Here is a 22,997-nt window from a genome sequence, read left to right on the forward strand (position 1 = left end):
ACTCCGGCATGGGGAGGGGGTTACCTGAATTAAAATTGTATTCACTGGAAAAAACTAGAGCTACAAACAGCTCGTTTACGGTGTTACAATTGAAAATGATGTTTATTTTTAATTAAAAGATACCCGGTATCACGATTCCCTTTGTGGTCCATATTAGATGAATTGTCAGACCGCGCTGATCGGTTTGTATTTTGTGATTGGTATATTCCTCGTCCTGTGGGAGACAGACCCGTTCAGACACTGAGGGAGAGCAGAGAGGAGGTGAGAGAGTCTGCATGGAGCTCTACAATGTGTTTATAAACTACAGAGCGCTGTTATATTGTATTATTTTGAAAGGTCCGGGTTGTAGTGTGGTAGGAGCGCGTTGTTTTATCCGTTCAGACACTGAGGGAGAGCAGAGAGGAGGTGAGAGAGTCTGCATGGAGCTCTACAATGTGTTTATAAACTACAGAGCGCTGTTATATTGTATTATTTTGAAAGGTCCGGGTTGTAGTGTGGTAGGAGCGCGTTGTTTTATCCGTTCAGACACTGAGGGAGAGCAGAGAGGAGGTGAGAGAGTCTGCATGGAGCGCTACAATGTGTTTATAAACTACAGAGCGCTGTTATATTGTATTATTTTGAAAGGTCCGGGTTGTAGTGTGGTAGGAGCGCGTTGTTTTATCCGTTCAGACACTGAGGGAGAGCAGAGAGGAGGTGAGAGAGTCTGCATGGAGCTCTACAATGTGTTTATAAACTACAGAGCGCTGTTATATTGTATTATTTTGAAAGGTCCGGGTTGTAGTGTGGTAGGAGCGCGTTGTTTTATCCGTTCAGACACTGAGGGAGAGCAGAGAGGAGGTGAGAGAGTCTGCATGGAGCTCTACAATGTGTTTATAAACTACAGAGCGCTGTTATATTGTATTATTTTGAAAGGTCCGGGTTGTAGTGTGGTAGGAGCGCGTTGTTTTATCCGTTCAGACACTGAGGGAGAGCAGAGAGGAGGTGAGAGAGTCTGCATGGAGCTCTACAATGTGTTTATAAACTACAGAGCGCTGTTATATTGTATTATTTTGAAAGGTCCGGGTTGTAGTGTGGTAGGAGCGCGTTGTTTTATCCGTTCAGACACTGAGGGAGAGCAGAGAGGAGGTGAGAGAGTCTGCATGGAGCTCTACAATGTGTTTATAAACTACAGAGCGCTGTTATATTGTATTATTTTGAAAGGTCCGGGTTGTAGTGTGGTAGGAGCGCGTTGTTTTATCCGTTCAGACACTGAGGGAGAGCAGAGAGGAGGTGAGAGAGTCTGCATGGAGCTCTACAATGTGTTTATAAACTACAGAGCGCTGTTATATTGTATTATTTTGAAAGGTCCGGGTTGTAGTGTGGTAGGAGCGCGTTGTTTTATCCGTTCAGACACTGAGGGAGAGCAGAGAGGAGGTGAGAGAGTCTGCATGGAGCTCTACAATGTGTTTATAAACTACAGAGCGCTGTTATATTGTATTATTTTGAAAGGTCCGGGTTGTAGTGTGGTAGGAGCGCGTTGTTTTATCCGTTCAGACACTGAGGGAGAGCAGAGAGGAGGTGAGAGAGTCTGCATGGAGCTCTACAATGTGTTTATAAACTACAGAGCGCTGTTATATTGTATTATTTTGAAAGGTCCGGGTTGTAGTGTGGTAGGAGCGCGTTGTTTTATCCGTTCAGACACTGAGGGAGAGCAGAGAGGAGGTGAGAGAGTCTGCATGGAGCTCTACAATGTGTTTATAAACTACAGAGCGCTGTTATATTGTATTATTTTGAAAGGTCCGGGTTGTAGTGTGGTAGGAGCGCGTTGTTTTATCCGTTCAGACACTGAGGGAGAGCAGAGAGGAGGTGAGAGAGTCTGCATGGAGCTCTACAATGTGTTTATAAACTACAGAGCGCTGTTATATTGTATTATTTTGAAAGGTCCGGGTTGTAGTGTGGTAGGAGCGCGTTGTTTTATCCGTTCAGACACTGAGGGAGAGCAGAGAGGAGGTGAGAGAGTCTGCATGGAGCTCTACAATGTGTTTATAAACTACAGAGCGCTGTTATATTGTATTATTTTGAAAGGTCCGGGTTGTAGTGTGGTAGGAGCGCGTTGTTTTATCCGTTCAGACACTGAGGGAGAGCAGAGAGGAGGTGAGAGAGTCTGCATGGAGCTCTACAATGTGTTTATAAACTACAGAGCGCTGTTATATTGTATTATTTTGAAAGGTCCGGGTTGTAGTGTGGTAGGAGCGCGTTGTTTTATCCGTTCAGACACTGAGGGAGAGCAGAGAGGAGGTGAGAGAGTCTGCATGGAGCTCTACAATGTGTTTATAAACTACAGAGCGCTGTTATATTGTATTATTTTGAAAGGTCCGGGTTGTAGCGTGGTAGGAGCGCGTTGTTTTATCCGTTCAGACACTGAGGGAGAGCAGAGAGGAGGTGAGAGAGTCTGCATGGAGCTCTACAATGTGTTTATAAACTACAGAGCGCTGTTATATTGTATTATTTTGAAAGGTCCGGGTTGTAGTGTGGTAGGAGCGCGTTGTTTTATCCGTTCAGACACTGAGGGAGAGCAGAGAGGAGGTGAGAGAGTCTGCATGGAGCTCTACAATGTGTTTATAAACTACAGAGCGCTGTTATATTGTATTATTTTGAAAGGTCCGGGTTGTAGTGTGGTAGGAGCGCGTTGTTTTATCCGTTCAGACACTGAGGGAGAGCAGAGAGGAGGTGAGAGAGTCTGCATGGAGCTCTACAATGTGTTTATAAACTACAGAGCGCTGTTATATTGTATTATTTTGAAAGGTCCGGGTTGTAGTGTGGTAGGAGCGCGTTGTTTTATCCGTTCAGACACTGAGGGAGAGCAGAGAGGAGGTGAGAGAGTCTGCATGGAGCTCTACAATGTGTTTATAAACTACAGAGCGCTGTTATATTGTATTATTTTGAAAGGTCCGGGTTGTAGTGTGGTAGGAGCGCGTTGTTTTATCCGTTCAGACACTGAGGGAGAGCAGAGAGGAGGTGAGAGAGTCTGCATGGAGCTCTACAATGTGTTTATAAACTACAGAGCGCTGTTATATTGTATTATTTTGAAAGGTCCGGGTTGTAGTGTGGTAGGAGCGCGTTGTTTTATCCGTTCAGACACTGAGGGAGAGCAGAGAGGAGGTGAGAGAGTCTGCATGGAGCTCTACAATGTGTTTATAAACTACAGAGCGCTGTTATATTGTATTATTTTGAAAGGTCCGGGTTGTAGTGTGGTAGGAGCGCGTTGTTTTATCCGTTCAGACACTGAGGGAGAGCAGAGAGGAGGTGAGAGAGTCTGCATGGAGCTCTACAATGTGTTTATAAACTACAGAGCGCTGTTATATTGTATTATTTTGAAAGGTCCGGGTTGTAGTGTGGTAGGAGCGCGTTGTTTTATCCGTTCAGACACTGAGGGAGAGCAGAGAGGAGGTGAGAGAGTCTGCATGGAGCTCTACAATGTGTTTATAAACTACAGAGCGCTGTTATATTGTATTATTTTGAAAGGTCCGGGTTGTAGTGTGGTAGGAGCGCGTTGTTTTATCCGTTCAGACACTGAGGGAGAGCAGAGAGGAGGTGAGAGAGTCTGCATGGAGCTCTACAATGTGTTTATAAACTACAGAGCGCTGTTATATTGTATTATTTTGAAAGGTCCGGGTTGTAGTGTGGTAGGAGCGCGTTGTTTTATCCGTTCAGACACTGAGGGAGAGCAGAGAGGAGGTGAGAGAGTCTGCATGGAGCTCTACAATGTGTTTATAAACTACAGAGCGCTGTTATATTGTATTATTTTGAAAGGTCCGGGTTGTAGTGTGGTAGGAGCGCGTTGTTTTATCCGTTCAGACACTGAGGGAGAGCAGAGAGGAGGTGAGAGAGTCTGCATGGAGCTCTACAATGTGTTTATAAACTACAGAGCGCTGTTATATTGTATTATTTTGAAAGGTCCGGGTTGTAGTGTGGTAGGAGCGCGTTGTTTTATCCGTTCAGACACTGAGGGAGAGCAGAGAGGAGGTGAGAGAGTCTGCATGGAGCTCTACAATGTGTTTATAAACTACAGAGCGCTGTTATATTGTATTATTTTGAAAGGTCCGGGTTGTAGTGTGGTAGGAGCGCGTTGTTTTATCCGTTCAGACACTGAGGGAGAGCAGAGAGGAGGTGAGAGAGTCTGCATGGAGCTCTACAATGTGTTTATAAACTACAGAGCGCTGTTATATTGTATTATTTTGAAAGGTCCGGGTTGTAGTGTGGTAGGAGCGCGTTGTTTTATCCGTTCAGACACTGAGGGAGAGCAGAGAGGAGGTGAGAGAGTCTGCATGGAGCTCTACAATGTGTTTATAAACTACAGAGCGCTGTTATATTGTATTATTTTGAAAGGTCCGGGTTGTAGTGTGGTAGGAGCGCGTTGTTTTATCCGTTCAGACACTGAGGGAGAGCAGAGAGGAGGTGAGAGAGTCTGCATGGAGCTCTACAATGTGTTTATAAACTACAGAGCGCTGTTATATTGTATTATTTTGAAAGGTCCGGGTTGTAGTGTGGTAGGAGCGCGTTGTTTTATCCGTTCAGACACTGAGGGAGAGCAGAGAGGAGGTGAGAGAGTCTGCATGGAGCTCTACAATGTGTTTATAAACTACAGAGCGCTGTTATATTGTATTATTTTGAAAGGTCCGGGTTGTAGTGTGGTAGGAGCGCGTTGTTTTATCCGTTCAGACACTGAGGGAGAGCAGAGAGGAGGTGAGAGAGTCTGCATGGAGCTCTACAATGTGTTTATAAACTACAGAGCGCTGTTATATTGTATTATTTTGAAAGGTCCGGGTTGTAGTGTGGTAGGAGCGCGTTGTTTTATCCGTTCAGACACTGAGGGAGAGCAGAGAGGAGGTGAGAGAGTCTGCATGGAGCTCTACAATGTGTTTATAAACTACAGAGCGCTGTTATATTGTATTATTTTGAAAGGTCCGGGTTGTAGTGTGGTAGGAGCGCGTTGTTTTATCCGTTCAGACACTGAGGGAGAGCAGAGAGGAGGTGAGAGAGTCTGCATGGAGCTCTACAATGTGTTTATAAACTACAGAGCGCTGTTATATTGTATTATTTTGAAAGGTCCGGGTTGTAGTGTGGTAGGAGCGCGTTGTTTTATCCGTTCAGACACTGAGGGAGAGCAGAGAGGAGGTGAGAGAGTCTGCATGGAGCTCTACAATGTGTTTATAAACTACAGAGCGCTGTTATATTGTATTATTTTGAAAGGTCCGGGTTGTAGCGTGGTAGGAGCGCGTTGTTTTATCCGTTCAGACACTGAGGGAGAGCAGAGAGGAGGTGAGAGAGTCTGCATGGAGCTCTACAATGTGTTTATAAACTACAGAGCGCTGTTATATTGTATTATTTTGAAAGGTCCGGGTTGTAGTGTGGTAGGAGCGCGTTGTTTTATCCGTTCAGACACTGAGGGAGAGCAGAGAGGAGGTGAGAGAGTCTGCATGGAGCTCTACAATGTGTTTATAAACTACAGAGCGCTGTTATATTGTATTATTTTGAAAGGTCCGGGTTGTAGTGTGGTAGGAGCGCGTTGTTTTATCCGTTCAGACACTGAGGGAGAGCAGAGAGGAGGTGAGAGAGTCTGCATGGAGCTCTACAATGTGTTTATAAACTACAGAGCGCTGTTATATTGTATTATTTTGAAAGGTCCGGGTTGTAGTGTGGTAGGAGCGCGTTGTTTTATCCGTTCAGACACTGAGGGAGAGCAGAGAGGAGGTGAGAGAGTCTGCATGGAGCTCTACAATGTGTTTATAAACTACAGAGCGCTGTTATATTGTATTATTTTGAAAGGTCCGGGTTGTAGTGTGGTAGGAGCGCGTTGTTTTATCCGTTCAGACACTGAGGGAGAGCAGAGAGGAGGTGAGAGAGTCTGCATGGAGCTCTACAATGTGTTTATAAACTACAGAGCGCTGTTATATTGTATTATTTTGAAAGGTCCGGGTTGTAGTGTGGTAGGAGCGCGTTGTTTTATCCGTTCAGACACTGAGGGAGAGCAGAGAGGAGGTGAGAGAGTCTGCATGGAGCTCTACAATGTGTTTATAAACTACAGAGCGCTGTTATATTGTATTATTTTGAAAGGTCCGGGTTGTAGTGTGGTAGGAGCGCGTTGTTTTATCCGTTCAGACACTGAGGGAGAGCAGAGAGGAGGTGAGAGAGTCTGCATGGAGCTCTACAATGTGTTTATAAACTACAGAGCGCTGTTATATTGTATTATTTTGAAAGGTCCGGGTTGTAGTGTGGTAGGAGCGCGTTGTTTTATCCGTTCAGACACTGAGGGAGAGCAGAGAGGAGGTGAGAGAGTCTGCATGGAGCTCTACAATGTGTTTATAAACTACAGAGCGCTGTTATATTGTATTATTTTGAAAGGTCCGGGTTGTAGTGTGGTAGGAGCGCGTTGTTTTATCCGTTCAGACACTGAGGGAGAGCAGAGAGGAGGTGAGAGAGTCTGCATGGAGCTCTACAATGTGTTTATAAACTACAGAGCGCTGTTATATTGTATTATTTTGAAAGGTCCGGGTTGTAGTGTGGTAGGAGCGCGTTGTTTTATCCGTTCAGACACTGAGGGAGAGCAGAGAGGAGGTGAGAGAGTCTGCATGGAGCTCTACAATGTGTTTATAAACTACAGAGCGCTGTTATATTGTATTATTTTGAAAGGTCCGGGTTGTAGTGTGGTAGGAGCGCGTTGTTTTATCCGTTCAGACACTGAGGGAGAGCAGAGAGGAGGTGAGAGAGTCTGCATGGAGCTCTACAATGTGTTTATAAACTACAGAGCGCTGTTATATTGTATTATTTTGAAAGGTCCGGGTTGTAGTGTGGTAGGAGCGCGTTGTTTTATCCGTTCAGACACTGAGGGAGAGCAGAGAGGAGGTAAGAGAGTCTGCATGGAGCTCTACAATGTGTTTTTAAACTACAGAGCGCTGTTATATTGTATTATTTTGAAAGGTCCGGGTTGTAGTGTGGTAGGAGCGCGTTGTTTTATCCGTTCAGACACTGAGGGAGAGCAGAGAGGAGGTGAGAGAGTCTGCATGGAGCTCTACAATGTGTTTATAAACTACAGAGCGCTGTTATATTGTATTATTTTGAAAGGTCCGGGTTGTAGTGTGGTAGGAGCGCGTTGTTTTATCCGTTCAGACACTGAGGGAGAGCAGAGAGGAGGTGAGAGAGTCTGCATGGAGCTCTACAATGTGTTTATAAACTACAGAGCGCTGTTATATTGTATTATTTTGAAAGGTCCGGGTTGTAGTGTGGTAGGAGCGCGTTGTTTTATCCGTTCAGACACTGAGGGAGAGCAGAGAGGAGGTGAGAGAGTCTGCATGGAGCTCTACAATGTGTTTATAAACTACAGAGCGCTGTTATATTGTATTATTTTGAAAGGTCCGGGTTGTAGTGTGGTAGGAGCGCGTTGTTTTATCCGTTCAGACACTGAGGGAGAGCAGAGAGGAGGTGAGAGAGTCTGCATGGAGCTCTACAATGTGTTTATAAACTACAGAGCGCTGTTATATTGTATTATTTTGAAAGGTCCGGGTTGTAGTGTGGTAGGAGCGCGTTGTTTTATCCGTTCAGACACTGAGGGAGAGCAGAGAGGAGGTGAGAGAGTCTGCATGGAGCTCTACAATGTGTTTATAAACTACAGAGCGCTGTTATATTGTATTATTTTGAAAGGTCCGGGTTGTAGTGTGGTAGGAGCGCGTTGTTTTATCCGTTCAGACACTGAGGGAGAGCAGAGAGGAGGTGAGAGAGTCTGCATGGAGCTCTACAATGTGTTTATAAACTACAGAGCGCTGTTATATTGTATTATTTTGAAAGGTCCGGGTTGTAGTGTGGTAGGAGCGCGTTGTTTTATCCGTTCAGACACTGAGGGAGAGCAGAGAGGAGGTGAGAGAGTCTGCATGGAGCTCTACAATGTGTTTATAAACTACAGAGCGCTGTTATATTGTATTATTTTGAAAGGTCCGGGTTGTAGTGTGGTAGGAGCGCGTTGTTTTATCCGTTCAGACACTGAGGGAGAGCAGAGAGGAGGTGAGAGAGTCTGCATGGAGCTCTACAATGTGTTTATAAACTACAGAGCGCTGTTATATTGTATTATTTTGAAAGGTCCGGGTTGTAGTGTGGTAGGAGCGCGTTGTTTTATCCGTTCAGACACTGAGGGAGAGCAGAGAGGAGGTGAGAGAGTCTGCATGGAGCTCTACAATGTGTTTATAAACTACAGAGCGCTGTTATATTGTATTATTTTGAAAGGTCCGGGTTGTAGTGTGGTAGGAGCGCGTTGTTTTTGTGTGTGTGTGTTGTATTTGTGAAGCGGCGTGTCTGTGTCAGCGTGTTTGTTTTTATTCACATCCCCCAGTTGTAGTCTCGTGCCACGGCATTCACACAGTGACGTAATAATAATAAAACAGACATTCGCGCGTTTATTAAAAACTTGTAATTCAGCGTTTTACAGTTTTTCACTCAGAATACAGCCCCACAAACATATACCTACCTACCTATATCTATCTATCTGTCTATCATGAAGAAAAGTGATTGGCAAACTGAAACACTTTTAGCAATTAGTTGATTATTAAAATCATACGTTTTTAGTTGATTAATTATTTTCTTCATTGAGTATTTCTAGTGACTGATGAGTGTCCTGTTAGTTACGGATTCTCCTCGGATACAGAGCTGATGAGTGTCCTGTTAGTTACGGATTCTCCTCGGATACAGAGCTGATGAGTATCCTGTTAGTTACTGATTCTCCTTGGATACAAAGCTGATGAGTGTCCTGTTAGTTACTGATTCTCCTCGGATACAGAGCTGATGAGTGTCCTGTTAGTTACTGATTCTCCTCGGATACAGAGCTGATGAGTGTCCTGTTAGTTACTGATTCTCCTCGGATACAGAGCTGATGAGTGTCCTGTTAGTTACTGATTCTCCTCGGATACAGAGCTGATGAGTGTCCTGTTAGTTACTGATTCTCCTCGGATACAGAGCTGATGAGTATCCTGTTAGTTACTGATTCTCCTCGGATACAGAGCTGATGAGTATCCTGTTAGTTACTGATTCTCCTCGGATACAGAGCTGATGAGTGTCCCGTTAGTTACTGATTCTCCTCGGATACAGAGCTGATGAGTGTCCCGTTAGTTACTGATTCTCCTCGGATACAGAGCTGATGAGTGTCCTGTTAGTTACTGATTCTCCTCGGATACAGAGCTGATGAGTGTCCTGTTAGTTACTGATTCTCCTCGGATACAGAGCTGATGAGTGTCCTGTTAGTTACTGATTCTCCTCGGATACAGAGCTGATGAGTGTCCTGTTAGTTACTGATTCTCCTCGGATACAGAGCTGATGAGTGTCCTGTTAGTTACTGATTCTCCTCGGATACAGAGCTGATGAGTGTCCTGTTAGTTACTGATTCTCCTCGGATACAGAGCTGATGAGTGTCCTGTTAGTTACTGATTCTCCTCGGATACAGAGCTGATGAGTGTCCTGTTAGTTACTGATTCTCCTCGGATACAGAGCTGATGAGTGTCCTGTTAGTTACTGATTCTCCTCGGATACAGAGCTGATGAGTGTCCTGTTAGTTACTGATTCTCCTCGGATACAGAGCTGATGAGTGTCCTGTTAGTTACTGATTCTCCTCGGATACAGAGCTGATGAGTGTCCTGTTAGTTACTGATTCTCCTCGGATACAGAGCTGATGAGTGTCCTGTTAGTTACTGATTCTCCTCGGATACAGAGCTGATGAGTGTCCTGTTAGTTACTGATTCTCCTCGGATACAGAGCTGATGAGTGTCCTGTTAGTTACTGATTCTCCTCGGATACAGAGCTGATGAGTGTCCTGTTAGTTACTGATTCTCCTCGGATACAGAGCTGATGAGTGTCCTGTTAGTTACTGATTCTCCTCGGATACAGAGCTGATGGGTGTCCTGTTAGTTACTGATTCTCCTCGGATACAGAGCTGATGAGTGTCCTGTTAGTTACTGATTCTCCTCGGATACAGAGCTGATGAGTGTCCTGTTAGTTACTGATTCTCCTCGGATACAGAGCTGATGAGTGTCCTGTTAGTTACTGATTCTCCTCGGATACAGAGCTGATGAGTGTCCTGTTAGTTACTGATTCTCCTCGGATACAGAGCTGATGAGTGTCCTGTTAGTTACTGATTCTCCTCGGATACAGAGCTGATGAGTGTCCTGTTAGTTACTGATTCTCCTCGGATACAGAGCTGATGAGTGTCCTGTTAGTTACTGATTCTCCTCGGATACAGAGCTGATGAGTGTCCTGTTAGTTACTGATTCTCCTCGGATACAGAGCTGATGAGTGTCCTGTTAGTTACTGATTCTCCTCGGATACAGAGCTGATGAGTGTCCTGTTAGTTACTGATTCTCCTCGGATACAGAGCTGATGAGTGTCCTGTTAGTTACTGATTCTCCTCGGATACAGAGCTGATGAGTGTCCTGTTAGTTACTGATTCTCCTCGGATACAGAGCTGATGAGTGTCCTGTTAGTTACTGATTCTCCTCGGATACAGAGCTGATGAGTGTCCTGTTAGTTACTGATTCTCCTCGGATACAGAGCTGATGAGTGTCCTGTTAGTTACTGATTCTCCTCGGATACAGAGCTGATGAGTGTCCTGTTAGTTACTGATTCTCCTCGGATACAGAGCTGATGAGTGTCCTGTTAGTTACTGATTCTCCTCGGATACAGAGCTGATGAGTGTCCTGTTAGTTACTGATTCTCCTCGGATACAGAGCTGATGAGTGTCCCTGTTAGTTACTGATTCTCCTCGGATACAGAGCTGATGAGTGTCCTGTTAGTTACTGATTCTCCTCGGATACAGAGCTGATGAGTGTCCTGTTAGTTACTGATTCTCCTCGGATACAGAGCTGATGAGTGTCCTGTTAGTTACTGATTCTCCTCGGAACAGAGCTGATGAGTGTCCTGTTAGTTACTGATTCTCCTCGGATACAGAGCTGATGAGTGTCCTGTTAGTTACTGATTCTCCTCGGATACAGAGCTGATGAGTGTCCTGTTAGTTACTGATTCTCCTCGGATACAGAGCTGATGAGTGTCCTGTTAGTTACTGATTCTCCTCGGATACAGAGCTGATGAGTGTCCTGTTAGTTACTGATTCTCCTCGGATACAGAGCTGATGAGTGTCCTGTTAGTTACTGATTCTCCTCGGATACAGAGCTGATGAGTGTCCTGTTAGTTACTGATTCTCCTCGGATACAGAGCTGATGAGTGTCCTGTTAGTTACTGATTCTCCTCGGATACAGAGCTGATGAGGTGTCCTGTTAGTTACTGATTCTCCTCGGATACAGAGCTGATGGGTGTCCTGTTAGTTACTGATTCTCCTCGGATACAGAGCTGATGAGTGTCCTGTTAGTTACTGATTCTCCTCGGATACAGAGCTGATGAGTGTCCTGTTAGTTACTGATTCTCCTCGGATACAGAGCTGATGAGTGTCCTGTTAGTTACTGATTCTCCTCGGATACAGAGCTGATGAGTGTCCTGTTAGTTACTGATTCTCCTCGGATACAGAGCTGATGAGTGTCCTGTTAGTTACTGATTCTCCTCGGATACAGAGCTGATGAGTGTCCTGTTAGTTACTGATTCTCCTCGGATACAGAGCTGATGAGTGTCCTGTTAGTTACTGATTCTCCTCGGATACAGAGCTGATGAGTGTCCTGTTAGTTACTGATTCTCCTCGGATACAGAGCTGATGAGTGTCCTGTTAGTTACTGATTCTCCTCGGATACAGAGCTGATGAGTGTCCTGTTAGTTACTGATTCTCCTCGGATACAGAGCTGATGAGTGTCCTGTTAGTTACTGATTCTCCTCGGATACAGAGCTGATGAGTGTCCTGTTAGTTACTGATTCTCCTCGGATACAGAGCTGATGAGTGTCCTGTTAGTTACTGATTCTCCTCGGATACAGAGCTGATGAGTGTCCTGTTAGTTACTGATTCTCCTCGGATACAGAGCTGATGAGTGTCCTGTTAGTTACTGATTCTCCTCGGATACAGAGCTGATGAGTGTCCTGTTAGTTACTGATTCTCCTCGGATACAGAGCTGATGAGTGTCCTGTTAGTTACTGATTCTCCTCGGATACAGAGCTGATGAGTGTCCTGTTAGTTACTGATTCTCCTCGGATACAGAGCTGATGAGTGTCCTGTTAGTTACTGATTCTCCTCGGATACAGAGCTGATGAGTGTCCTGTTAGTTACTGATTCTCCTCGGATACAGAGCTGATGAGTGTCCTGTTAGTTACTGATTCTCCTCGGATACAGAGCTGATGAGTGTCCTGTTAGTTACTGATTCTCCTCGGATACAGAGCTGATGAGTGTCCTGTTAGTTACTGATTCTCCTCGGATACAGAGCTGATGAGTATCCTGTTAGTTACTGATTCTCCTCGGATACAGAGCTGATGAGTGTCCTGTTAGTTACTGATTCTCTTTGAATGTAGAGCTGTTTGCTGACTTTTAATTCTCTCTCTCTCTCTCTCTCTCTCTGAAAAAGAACATTATATCGACCCAGTTTAGTCTCAATATACCTAATGTTTTTATTTTACTGCAATTATGCTTAGAACAATTTGAAGAGAAGTCTTAGACTACTGCCCACCTTAACGTGTGGGTCAAATTATGTTTAAAATAACCTAAGTAATTAAATGACAATATCCACTGATTTCTACTGAAAATTAATGAAATTGTGTATTTCCTTGAATTCCTGCCACGTTAGAGGAGAAGGGCAGGTATTGTCTTAGGACTGGGTTTTTTTTTTTGAAATTGTACCCCTTCTGTCGGGAGGTTTCAGTTGAAGTACCCTTTACAGTTTTCGCTCACTGAATGGCACCAGTTGCAATGAAAGGCAGAATAATTTGATTAACACATTGTTTCCCATTTATTTAATGTATTGTACTGGTGTATCTGGTCCGCAGCTGGAATAAATGGAGGCAGCACAGGATGCAGTTTAAAGCAGTGTAAACTGCTGTTTTTATTGAAGCGCTGGAACAGCAGGCTAATGGACGCTCTGTCATAAAATGGTTTAGCTCTGATAGCCAGCTCCAGGACACACTCTCACACAACTACACAACACGAACCTGAGCTGCACACAGGCAGCTCCTAAATACGGTCATGGTCCAATCGCTCAGATCCTCGGTCCCGCGCAAACAGGTGGCTGGCGGAACTGAACACAAATCACAGTGCAGCCAACACAGACCCTCTCATACAGCTGCACTGTGCACGTGACACCCCAGGCACGTCACACAAACAGCGGAGAAGACAGGACAGCACACACACACACACACACACACATACACACACACAGCAATACACGAACAGCTGCATCTGCGGTTCACTTTGAACTGCTAAACAAAGATGAAAAAATTATACACGGTGTTTTAGAGAATATATAATACTGTTAAAAAACCATTCTTTTCTTTTACTTTCATTTTGATTTGTGTATTTCTGAGTCGTCCTGCGTACCCCCTATGACCCTTAGAAGCGGTACGTGTACCCCCGGTTGAAAACTCCTGCGTCAGAAAATGGATGGCATTAGAAATCATTATGCGAGTTTATAATTTACAAAATAAAACAGAACAGCACAGAAATCTAATAGCCGTGTGTGGCAGAGCGGTTGCAGTGCTGACGTCACGGACCAGGAAGAAGCAATACAAAACAAAGGCAAAGGTAGGTAGGGGAAACGAGACGCGTTTGCGCTCGGGTTTTAATAATAAATCAAACAATAAACAAAACACTTTATACCAAACAAAAGGGCTTGATGGTCAAAAATACCTAAACAAACAAATACCGAGTGGTACAGCGGTAGCAGTTGCTTCGGATGTATGATCGCATTCCAAACCGTCCTCCCATCTCTGACTCAAAGGAAAATCTCCCCCTATTAGCCTGGAGCTGGTTCTTTTAAGCTGTGGCTGGAGCCTTAATTAATTATCAATAAAACAATGACCTTATTGAGGCTCCAGCCACATTCACACAGGTTTTTAAATTAATAAACAAAACGAACAATAAAAACACGGCTTTCCCACCGTCAAATACAAATATAATAATAATAATAATAATAGGAAATATACAAATAATAATACAGGGACGAGGTGTACCCCATCACACAGTGTTATTAATGTGCAAGAATAAACTGGATTGGTGGACTGCATAGATAAAAATAAATGGATCATTTCTGCCATCTACTGGTCGCTTTTATTAACTTTGATTCAATTATAAAATCCAGAATATTTAAATAAAAAGCTACGTTTGTGTATAAACTGATCTTTCTGTCCTTCTTAATATGTTATAGAAATATAATTTTAATGAAGTGTATCTTTGTTGCCTTTTCCAGTTTTATTCTGCTGTTATAAATTAAAACACAAAGGGAGACCTACATTCCAAAGTGATTTTTAGTATTGCTATGTGAAAGAAACGTGTGTAAGGGAACCGAAGCAAATAATATATTAATTATATATTATAGAAGAGAACAAAGAGAGACTAACAGCACGCAGGTGACATCCAGGGAGGGGCTGACGTGAGCTGACTGCAAGAGAGGGGTTTAAATATGCAGTGCAGTCTAGTCTACACAGATTACCTGTCGCTGTCCGTTTGAGCTGCCTATTTACCCTGAAGAGAAGAATTGAACGTTCAGAGCACTAGAGCCGTGCTGCACATCCCACTGACAATACCTGAAGTAAGCTTCTCTATCTTTTTATTCATCTTTTAAATCCACTTGACACTCGCCAAATCGTGTCTTACTGGAACTGAACAGTTAATGTGTTGCTTGGCAGGATTGTAATTGTGTAGAATGCTTTGTTTATTATGAATATATGTTTGAAATGATTTAGTAACAGTAAATATTTGACACAGATGTTGTAAGATCTTAGTTTGTAACACAAGCACGTAATATTTGTGGCATGTAACTTTTGTCTATGAACAGTTAAATTCCTGATGTTCCTCCAGATGTTGTTTTTAGGACTCTGTTAACAGAACAATTCTACCCATTTCAAAGTTAGGTTAATTACATTAAATGCTTTATTAAATGTCACAAGCACCCATGAGAGTTACAAAGTATTTATCCTCATCATTGGTCTTTGTGGTTGTTTGATTGAAAGTATAAAAACAACTAAAGGAAATGCTTTCTTGAGACTGAAGGTGACATAGAGAACAGACAGCAATACTTAATTGCCTATCAAGTACAAAATATGACCAGTACCTCATGGGTATTTATCCTTAAAGACCCAGTAACCCAGTAACCTGAATAGATTCAGTCATGCCCGTCCCGAGGGCATAAACAGGCTGCATGCACAGATCTCAATATCATTTTTCCTTTCATCCGACCTGATCGAGAGAGATAAGTGTTGAATGTACTGTTATCTGCTTATTTGCTTGTGTAATTACACTGTTAATGTGATTATAATTAGATGATGTTTATGTGATTATAGTCATTGCTAGTTACACGTACTGAGCATTCAGCCGTGGTTTTCGTTAGTCCCTCAGGGGCCTTGTGCTCCTTGTGAAGCGGGCGGCTCCGTCGCCCCTTCCCCGGGATCGAGTAACCTTAAGTCGGGTACTTGTGTTCTCTCTCAGGCTGCTAGCTTCGTTGAAAATAAAAATGTTATTTTGTTAGGGAATTTATACATAATTAACAGTAATTGAGTGTTCACTGTTTTGTGTGAGAAAAAAAAGTTTTTCGGTGTGTATTTTTCTATTTCTTTTCACAGAAATTCCAGCGCACCTGTTGGACCGTGACACGCGCTTCAGGTTAAAACTGTTTCCAGTTTTCTCCCACTGTGTCTCGTTGGCACATTAGTTCTGCTTACAGTTTCTCCCTCAGTGTCTCGTTGCACACATTAGTTCTGCTTGCAGTTTCTCCCTCAGTGTCTCGTTGCACACATTAGTTCTGCTTGCAGTTTCTCCCTCAGTGTCTCGTTGCACACATTAGTTCTGCTTGCAGTTTCTCCCTCAGTGTCTCGTTGCACACATTAGTTCTGCTTGCAGTTTCTCCCTCAGTGTCTCGTTGCACACATTAGTTCTGCTTGCAGTTTCTCCCTCAGTGTCTCGTTGCACACATTAGTTCTGCTTGCAGTTTCTCCCTCAGTGTCTCGTTGCACACATTAGTTCTGCTTGCAGTTTTCTCCCACTGTGTCTCGTTGGCACATTAGTTCTGCTTGCAGTTTCTCCCTCAGTGTCTCGTTGCACACATTAGTTCTGCTTGCAGTTTCTCCCTCAGTGTCTCGTTGCACACATTAGTTCTGCTTGCAGTTTCTCCCTCAGTGTCTCGTTGCACACATTAGTTCTGCTTGCAGTTTCTCCCTCAGTGTCTCGTTGCACACATTAGTTCTGCTTGCAGTTTCTCCCTCAGTGTCTCGTTGCACACATTAGTTCTGCTTGCAGTTTCTCCCTCAGTGTCTCGTTGCACACATTAGTTCTGCTTGCAGTTTCTCCCTCAGTGTCTCGTTGCACACATTAGTTCTGCTTGCAGTTTCTCCCTCAGTGTCTCGTTGATTAATTCTGCTTGCAGTTTTCTCCCTCAGTGTCTTGTTGCCGCATTAGTTGTGCTTGCAGTATTATTGTATAGACTATTAGAGCTCTGATAGTAGGTTTCCTCAGTTTTCGGACTGTTGGATTAACCAAGAGCGCTGCAGGTAGGCATCCCTATAAATCGCTCCCGTGGTAACTGTGGGTCCAGACCTGCTCCCGTTCCCACCGGTGTACTGTACATCGAACGAGGATACCATTCTGATTCACTAGCAGTTGCTGGGCTCAGCTCTGCTTCGGGTCCTGCTGTCCGCAGCCCCTCCCGTAGTGTTTCGTTGCCACCCTGGTCTCTGCATGCAGTGCCATTTCGAAGGCTGTCACGGCTCTGACAGCTGGCTTTCCCCAGTCTTACGACTGTGTCGGTTTGCCAGAAGCGCTATAGGTTGGCACCCCTATAGTCTGCTTAATTGTAACTGTAGGTCCAGGCCTACTCCATTCCCACCGGTACAAATCTTTACAATGAACAAGGTTATCACTCTGATTCACTACGCAGTCGCTAGGCTAGCTCTGCGTCGGGTCTGATTGCTTGCAATCTTTCCCGCAGTGTTTCGTGCTGCCTTGGGCTCTGACAGCCGGCTTTCCCCAGTCTTAGGGCTGTGTTGGTTTGACAAAAACTATATAGGTGGGCAGCCTTATATACTGCTTCTGCAGTAACTGTGGGTCACAGACCTGCTCCGTTCCTGACACAGTATATGTACAAAACAGTGAACGAGGTTACTGAACTGGGGTACCCGAATTGTACGAAGTGTACCACTGAACCGGACCGTACCCAAGGTACTGGACCGAGTTTAAAACCACCGAGTGTTGAACCACCACCGAACGGTACTATATAGAGCGTACCACCACCGAGTAGAACACTCACTGAACTGTGCCTTGCAAGGTACTTTACAGTCACTGTGCGGCTGGGAGCCGATCGGGTCATTTTGGTTCATTTTACTGTCTGCTCTGTTCCACCTCGGTTCATCACCACCATTCAGACTCGGTTAAAAAGGGGGTATTGTGATACACAACAGTGACACCATCTCTGGTCCAAGACCAGCGGACGCTTTCAGTTTCGACTTGTGCTGTTTTATATATTTTTTAAATACAGTACTTTGCTACATGTGCTGTCTGACTGCAGCTTCTAGCGGCAAGTGCTACAAAGTACTAATATATATTAGTAGAGAGAGAGATAGGTAGGCGCCGGCTTGAGCAGATTGAAGCAGCAGTTGTCACAGGGTTTACTGCTTGCTGCATGCCAGGGTTTTACCCTTGTGACATTTGCAAGGCCAATCTCTCAGTAGAGGATAAGCATGACAGTTGCTCTTCCTGTTTGGGACCGGAGCATGCAAAGGGCCACTCACAGGCCGCGGATTCTGTGAGTTCTGCACGTCCTTCTCTCGGCATACGCTAGATAAACGGGTGTCTCGCAGCTCCGTGAAGTGGTCCACGGCTTTACCACTTTGACAGGGCTCCCTAGCATCATCCCTTAAGGGGTTGGCTACATCCTCGTCTGAGGGCGCTGTGCCATGGGAGAGCAGGAGAGTTGAACGAGTGGCATGGTCTTCCTCATCATCCTCTGCCTTTCCTCCCCTCCTCATGTTTCTAAAAAGAGGAGAAAAGGTCACCGGTCTCATAGATCAGTGGACTCTGAAAATCTGGACAAGCTCTGGGAAGCTGTTTCCCAGCAAGGCACAGTACTGGCTCAGCTGTTGCTTGAACACACTGCTCCACCAGCCCCCTCTGTTCTCTTGGAGCAACAAGGGGCACCAAGCACAGGCTCGCAACTAGACAATCTGCTTTCCACTGCCGCCTCTGAGGAGATGGGCAATCCAGAGTTACCCTCTTTGGATCACCCAGTGCCAGTGGCTCACCCGTCTCTGTCAGCAGAGCTTCTGTCTCTGACAGTAGTGACATTCCAGAGGCTTATGGGCTTTATGGCAGTAGCTTCCCAGTCCTTTCCTTTGAGTCTTTTCCACATGCGCCTTCTCCAAGCCTGGTTCAAAAACAGGGTTTTTCAGCCCACATTGAACCATGTCCACCTGCTGACAGTGTCTCGGCACTGTCTGGAGGGACTTTCCAAGTGGGCACATCCTGCACGCCTGCGCTTATCAGCTGAATGTCGTGGATCCACAAATCCCTGGGTTTGGAACAAGAGTGTTAAGGGCGGCCTCGAGCTCGACCCTTACAGCAAAAACATATAGGTGAGTTCTCCCTCAAATCTTTTAGCTCCAGCTACTTGTGCTGAGGGTTCCTAATGGTAGCACGCAAGGCGGCCTGGGTCGAGCTTGTGGCATTCCAGTTGTCTGCATTAATTGTCTTGTTACAACTTTGGTATGTCTACCCATTAGGTAATGGTTACATTTCATACTTGATAGGGAATGTTAGGTTATTATCATAACCCTGGTTCCCTGAATAGAAATGTAACCATTAACCTTCAAGGTCACTGCATCTATGATTGCAGCAGTCTTGAAGGAAAAATGATATTGAGATGTGTGCATGCAGTCTATTAATGCCCTCGGGACGGGCATGACTGCATCACAGGCTTTGATGAGCAGTCTTTGTTAGATCTATTCAGGTTACAGTGTCTTTAAGGATAAATTCCCATGAGGTAATGGTTACATTTCTATTTGAGAGAAACAGGGTTATGATAGTAACCTAACGTTTTATGCTTTCAGGACTGCCTTATCTTGGTGAAAGTGAAGGAACAAAGATGGAATCTGTTTACATTAAACAGGAGGAGGTTGTGGAACTGGCACCTATCTGCATTAAACAGGAGATGCCTGAACTGGAGCCTGTCCACATTAAAGAAGAGACTGAACTAGAGCCTGTCCACATTAAAGAAGAAGAGACTGAACTGGAGCCTGTCCACATGAAAGAAGAGACTGAACTGGAGCCTGTCCACATGAAAGAAGAAGAGACTGAACTGGAGCCTGTCCACATGAAAGAAGAAGAGACTGAACTGGAGCCTGTCCACATTAAAGAAGAGACTGAACTGGAGCCTGTCCACATGAAAGAAGAAGAGACTGAACTGGAGCCTGTCCACATTAAAGAAGAGACTGAACTGGAGCCTGTCCACATGAAAGAAGAAGAGACTGAACTGGAACCTGTCCACATGAAAGAAGAAGAGACTGAACTGGAGCCTGTCCACATTAAAGAAGAGACTGAACTGGAGCCTGTCCACATTAAAGAAGAGACTGAACTGGAGCCTGTCCACATGAAAGAAGAAGAGACTAAACTGGAGCCTGTCCACATTAAAGAAGAGACTGAACTGGAGCCTGTCCACATTAAAGAAGAGACTGAACTGGAGCCTGTCCACATGAAAGAAGAAGAGACTGAACTGGAGCCTGTCCACATTAAAGAAGAGACTGAACTGGAGCCTGTCCACATTAAAGAAGAGACTGAACTGGAGCCTGTCCACATTAAAGAAGAGACTGAACTGGAGCCTGTCCACATTAAAGAAGAGACTGAACTGGAGCCTGTCCACATTAAAGAAGAGACTGAACTGGAGCCTGTCCACATGAAAGAAGAAGAGACTGAACTGGAGCCTGTCCACATTAAAGAAGAGACTGAACTGGAGCCTGTCCACATTAAAGAAGAGACTGAACTGGAGCCTGTCCACATTAAACAAGAGGAGACTGAACTGGAGCCTGTCCACATTAAAGAAAAGACTGAACTGGAGTCTTTCTGCATTGAAGAGGAGTCTATTGACTTGCTGTTTAAGGATTCAGAAAACATATCCCTGCCAAAGATATCACATCAATGTACTGAATGTGGGAAGAACTTCAGTCAGTTAAGAAGCCTAAAAAGACACCAGAGAATTCATACTGGAGAGAAGCTGCATCACTGCAGTGACTGTGGGAAGAGCTTCAGTCAGTCAGGACACCTAAAATCACACCAGCGAACTCACACTGGAGAGAAGCCGCATCACTGTTCTGACTGTGGGAAGAGCTTCATTCGGTTAGGAAGCCTAAAACAACACCAGCGAATTCACACTGGAGAGAAGCCATATCGCTGTTCTGAATGTGGAGATTGCTTCAGTATGTCAGGAAGCCTAAAAAGACACCAGCGAATTCACAGTGGAAAGAAGCCGTATCATTGTGTTAAATGTGGGAAGAGTTTCAGTCTGTCAGGAAACCTAAAAAGACACCAGAGAATTCACGCTGGAGAGAGGCCGCATCACTGCTCTGACTGTGGGAAGAGCTTCAGTCAGTTAGGACACCTAAAATCACACCAGCAAACTCACACTGGAGAGAAGCCACATCACTGCTTTGACTGTGGGAAGAGCTTCAGGCGGTAAGGAAGCTTAAAAAACACAGGTGAATTCACACAGGAGAGAAGCTGTATCACTGCCCTGATGGTGGGAAGCGCTTCATTCAGTTAGGAAGCCTAAAACAACACCAGCAAATTCACACTGGAGAGAAGCCGTATCACTGCACTAAATGTGGGAAGAGTTTCAGTCTGTCAGGAAACCTAAAAACACACCAGCAAATTCACAGTGGAAAGAAGCTGTATCACTGTACAAAATGTGGCAATACATTTGCTTTCTGTGGTTAAGTGAAAAGACATAAATACCAGTTTTGAAAATGCAGATGAAGCTGATAGAAATCAATATTCCAGGCAGTGTTACAATGGTCCTTGTTTTCGGTCCTTCCAGTCCAGGTCTTTGCTTCAACCAGATTGTAGATTAATGAATCAACCTTCTTATAAATCATTCAGGACCTAATTGGAAGCGAGGGCCACTGCTTTATACCAATCAAAACTGAGTGTGATGCTCCAGTGATATTTTTTGAAAGGAATCCTGTCTATGTGCCAGCCTAAGGGTGTTTAATCATGTTTTAGCATAAATGTGAGAATGAGTGTGTGCCAAAGCAGCTGTGCTTGCATTTCAATCAGTAGTATAAGTAGGCTATGACTACCTGCAACCTTTATGAATTGTGTATGAACCTGAATATGGTTATTATTATGGGGGGTATCAATTTCATTAATAGGGGTAATGAATACTACATGAATAACATCATGAATAAGGGCCGGCATGACAACATGAATAGGCCACTGCGGTCGCGCAGACATGGTTAAGGTTTGAATGAAAGTCCTGTTTACAGTCGGTTTTACAAGCAGCTCAAAAGGGAGGTAACATCCCACCAATATGCATTTTTATGTGTGGTCGGATTGGCAGGCTCATCAAACCATGTGAATGGGGTAGCATTTGGCTGAATACTTTTTGAGATACAGAGTGGCAAAAAGCAGCATTTTTTTTTAATATACCTGGATCTCAAAAAGTATAGCAAATTAAGGAACCACACTTGGCATACACATAGTCCCAGGGGTGTAGATGTGCAGCGGGGTATTAATATTTTTTGGGGATCCTAGTTTTACAGAAACTGAACCCCAAAGATAACGGTCTGACGTCACTGCTGCCTGACGTTGTTGCTAGGCAGGGACTTGCGACTGTTCCATTGCACTGAATAGGGAGACATGGAATATATAGTTCAGCACACAGGGGTCACATCTGCGTTTCTGTCTGGATTAAAACTGGTAATCAGTGATAATATTTTTGTATTTGTTTGTGCCTTCAACACTGTGGAAACTAATAATAATTTGTTAATTTATGAAATACTATTTTCATTTTCCCCCCTCTCTCTTTTGTTGTTCTGGTACGATCCAGGAGTTCAATGATACCGTTCCATTCCATAAACAAATCTATGCTGCTGTCAGTATGAAAACTGTTAAGAACTTCTCTGTGCTATTAAATAATAAAATGAAAGTGACCCTGTGTGTAGTGTTACTTATTATACAATTGAATTAAACTGGTGGGGGCGCAGCCTCTAGCATGTATCTAGTGCAGCAATTGCAAGCAATGACACTGTTACAGTACAGATTTCTTTCAGAGGTACTGATGTGCACATTTAGCAAAGTTGAACAATGACAAAATGTTAGTTGACAACAAGACATGAATGATAACAAGCTCCTATCTACAGTTTTTAAAAGAATATTCTGAAATGAAAAGGGAAATACAATTGACTCGAGAAGCTGTTTTGGATTATTACAGTAATTACATGGTTATTTGTGCACTGTAATCTAAAGAGAAAAAATATATTTTAAAAAGAAACAAATGGGGGGGGGCTGTGTCTTCATTTTATTTTAGCACCAGGTTAAACAACTGAAGGTATAGTAATTGCCCTGTTTATTGTTCAATAGAAATGTCTTCATAAAAATAGGGTTACAGCTCAGTAGAGGAGGGAAGTCTTTACCCTGGGTTCACACAGTGAATTCGTGAAGGGTCCTTGAATAACACACCATATTGAGCGTGGCCTGATCAGGAATTGACAAATCTTGAGATAAGCAAAACATACAATGCAGCAAGGGAGAGAATCTCATTGACACGGCCATTTGGACACACTCCATATACAGAGGCTTGCTGCTATTGGATTTCATTTGGACACACTCCATATACAGAGGCTTGCTGATTGTCGATTTCATT

At 44.1% G+C, this 22,997-nt stretch overlaps 1 protein-coding gene across 2 annotated transcripts; it reads left to right on the forward strand.

The window, feature by feature from the left end:
- The first annotated feature begins 162 nt into the window (after window positions 1-162).
- On the forward strand, window positions 163-21,796 carry LOC131727843 (zinc finger and SCAN domain-containing protein 31-like). Of its 2 annotated transcripts, none has more exons than XM_059019196.1 (3): window positions 163-261; window positions 14,475-14,687; window positions 19,192-21,796. In XM_059019196.1, exon 3 carries the CDS (start codon window positions 19,227-19,229, stop codon window positions 20,811-20,813), a length of 1,587 nt encoding a protein of 528 aa, XP_058875179.1. In that variant the 5' UTR covers window positions 163-261; window positions 14,475-14,687; window positions 19,192-19,226; the 3' UTR covers window positions 20,814-21,796. The 2 variants fall into 2 exon arrangements, with proteins under 2 accessions (XP_058875179.1, XP_058875180.1); XM_059019197.1 differs by lacking the exon at window positions 163-261 and adding an exon at window positions 12,681-13,681.
- The last annotated feature ends 1,201 nt before the right edge of the window (window positions 21,797-22,997 follow it).

The sequence above is a fragment of the Acipenser ruthenus genome, unplaced genomic scaffold (genome assembly GCF_902713425.1).
Source record: "Acipenser ruthenus unplaced genomic scaffold, fAciRut3.2 maternal haplotype, whole genome shotgun sequence".
Classification (NCBI taxonomy): Eukaryota; Metazoa; Chordata; class Actinopteri; order Acipenseriformes; family Acipenseridae; genus Acipenser; species Acipenser ruthenus.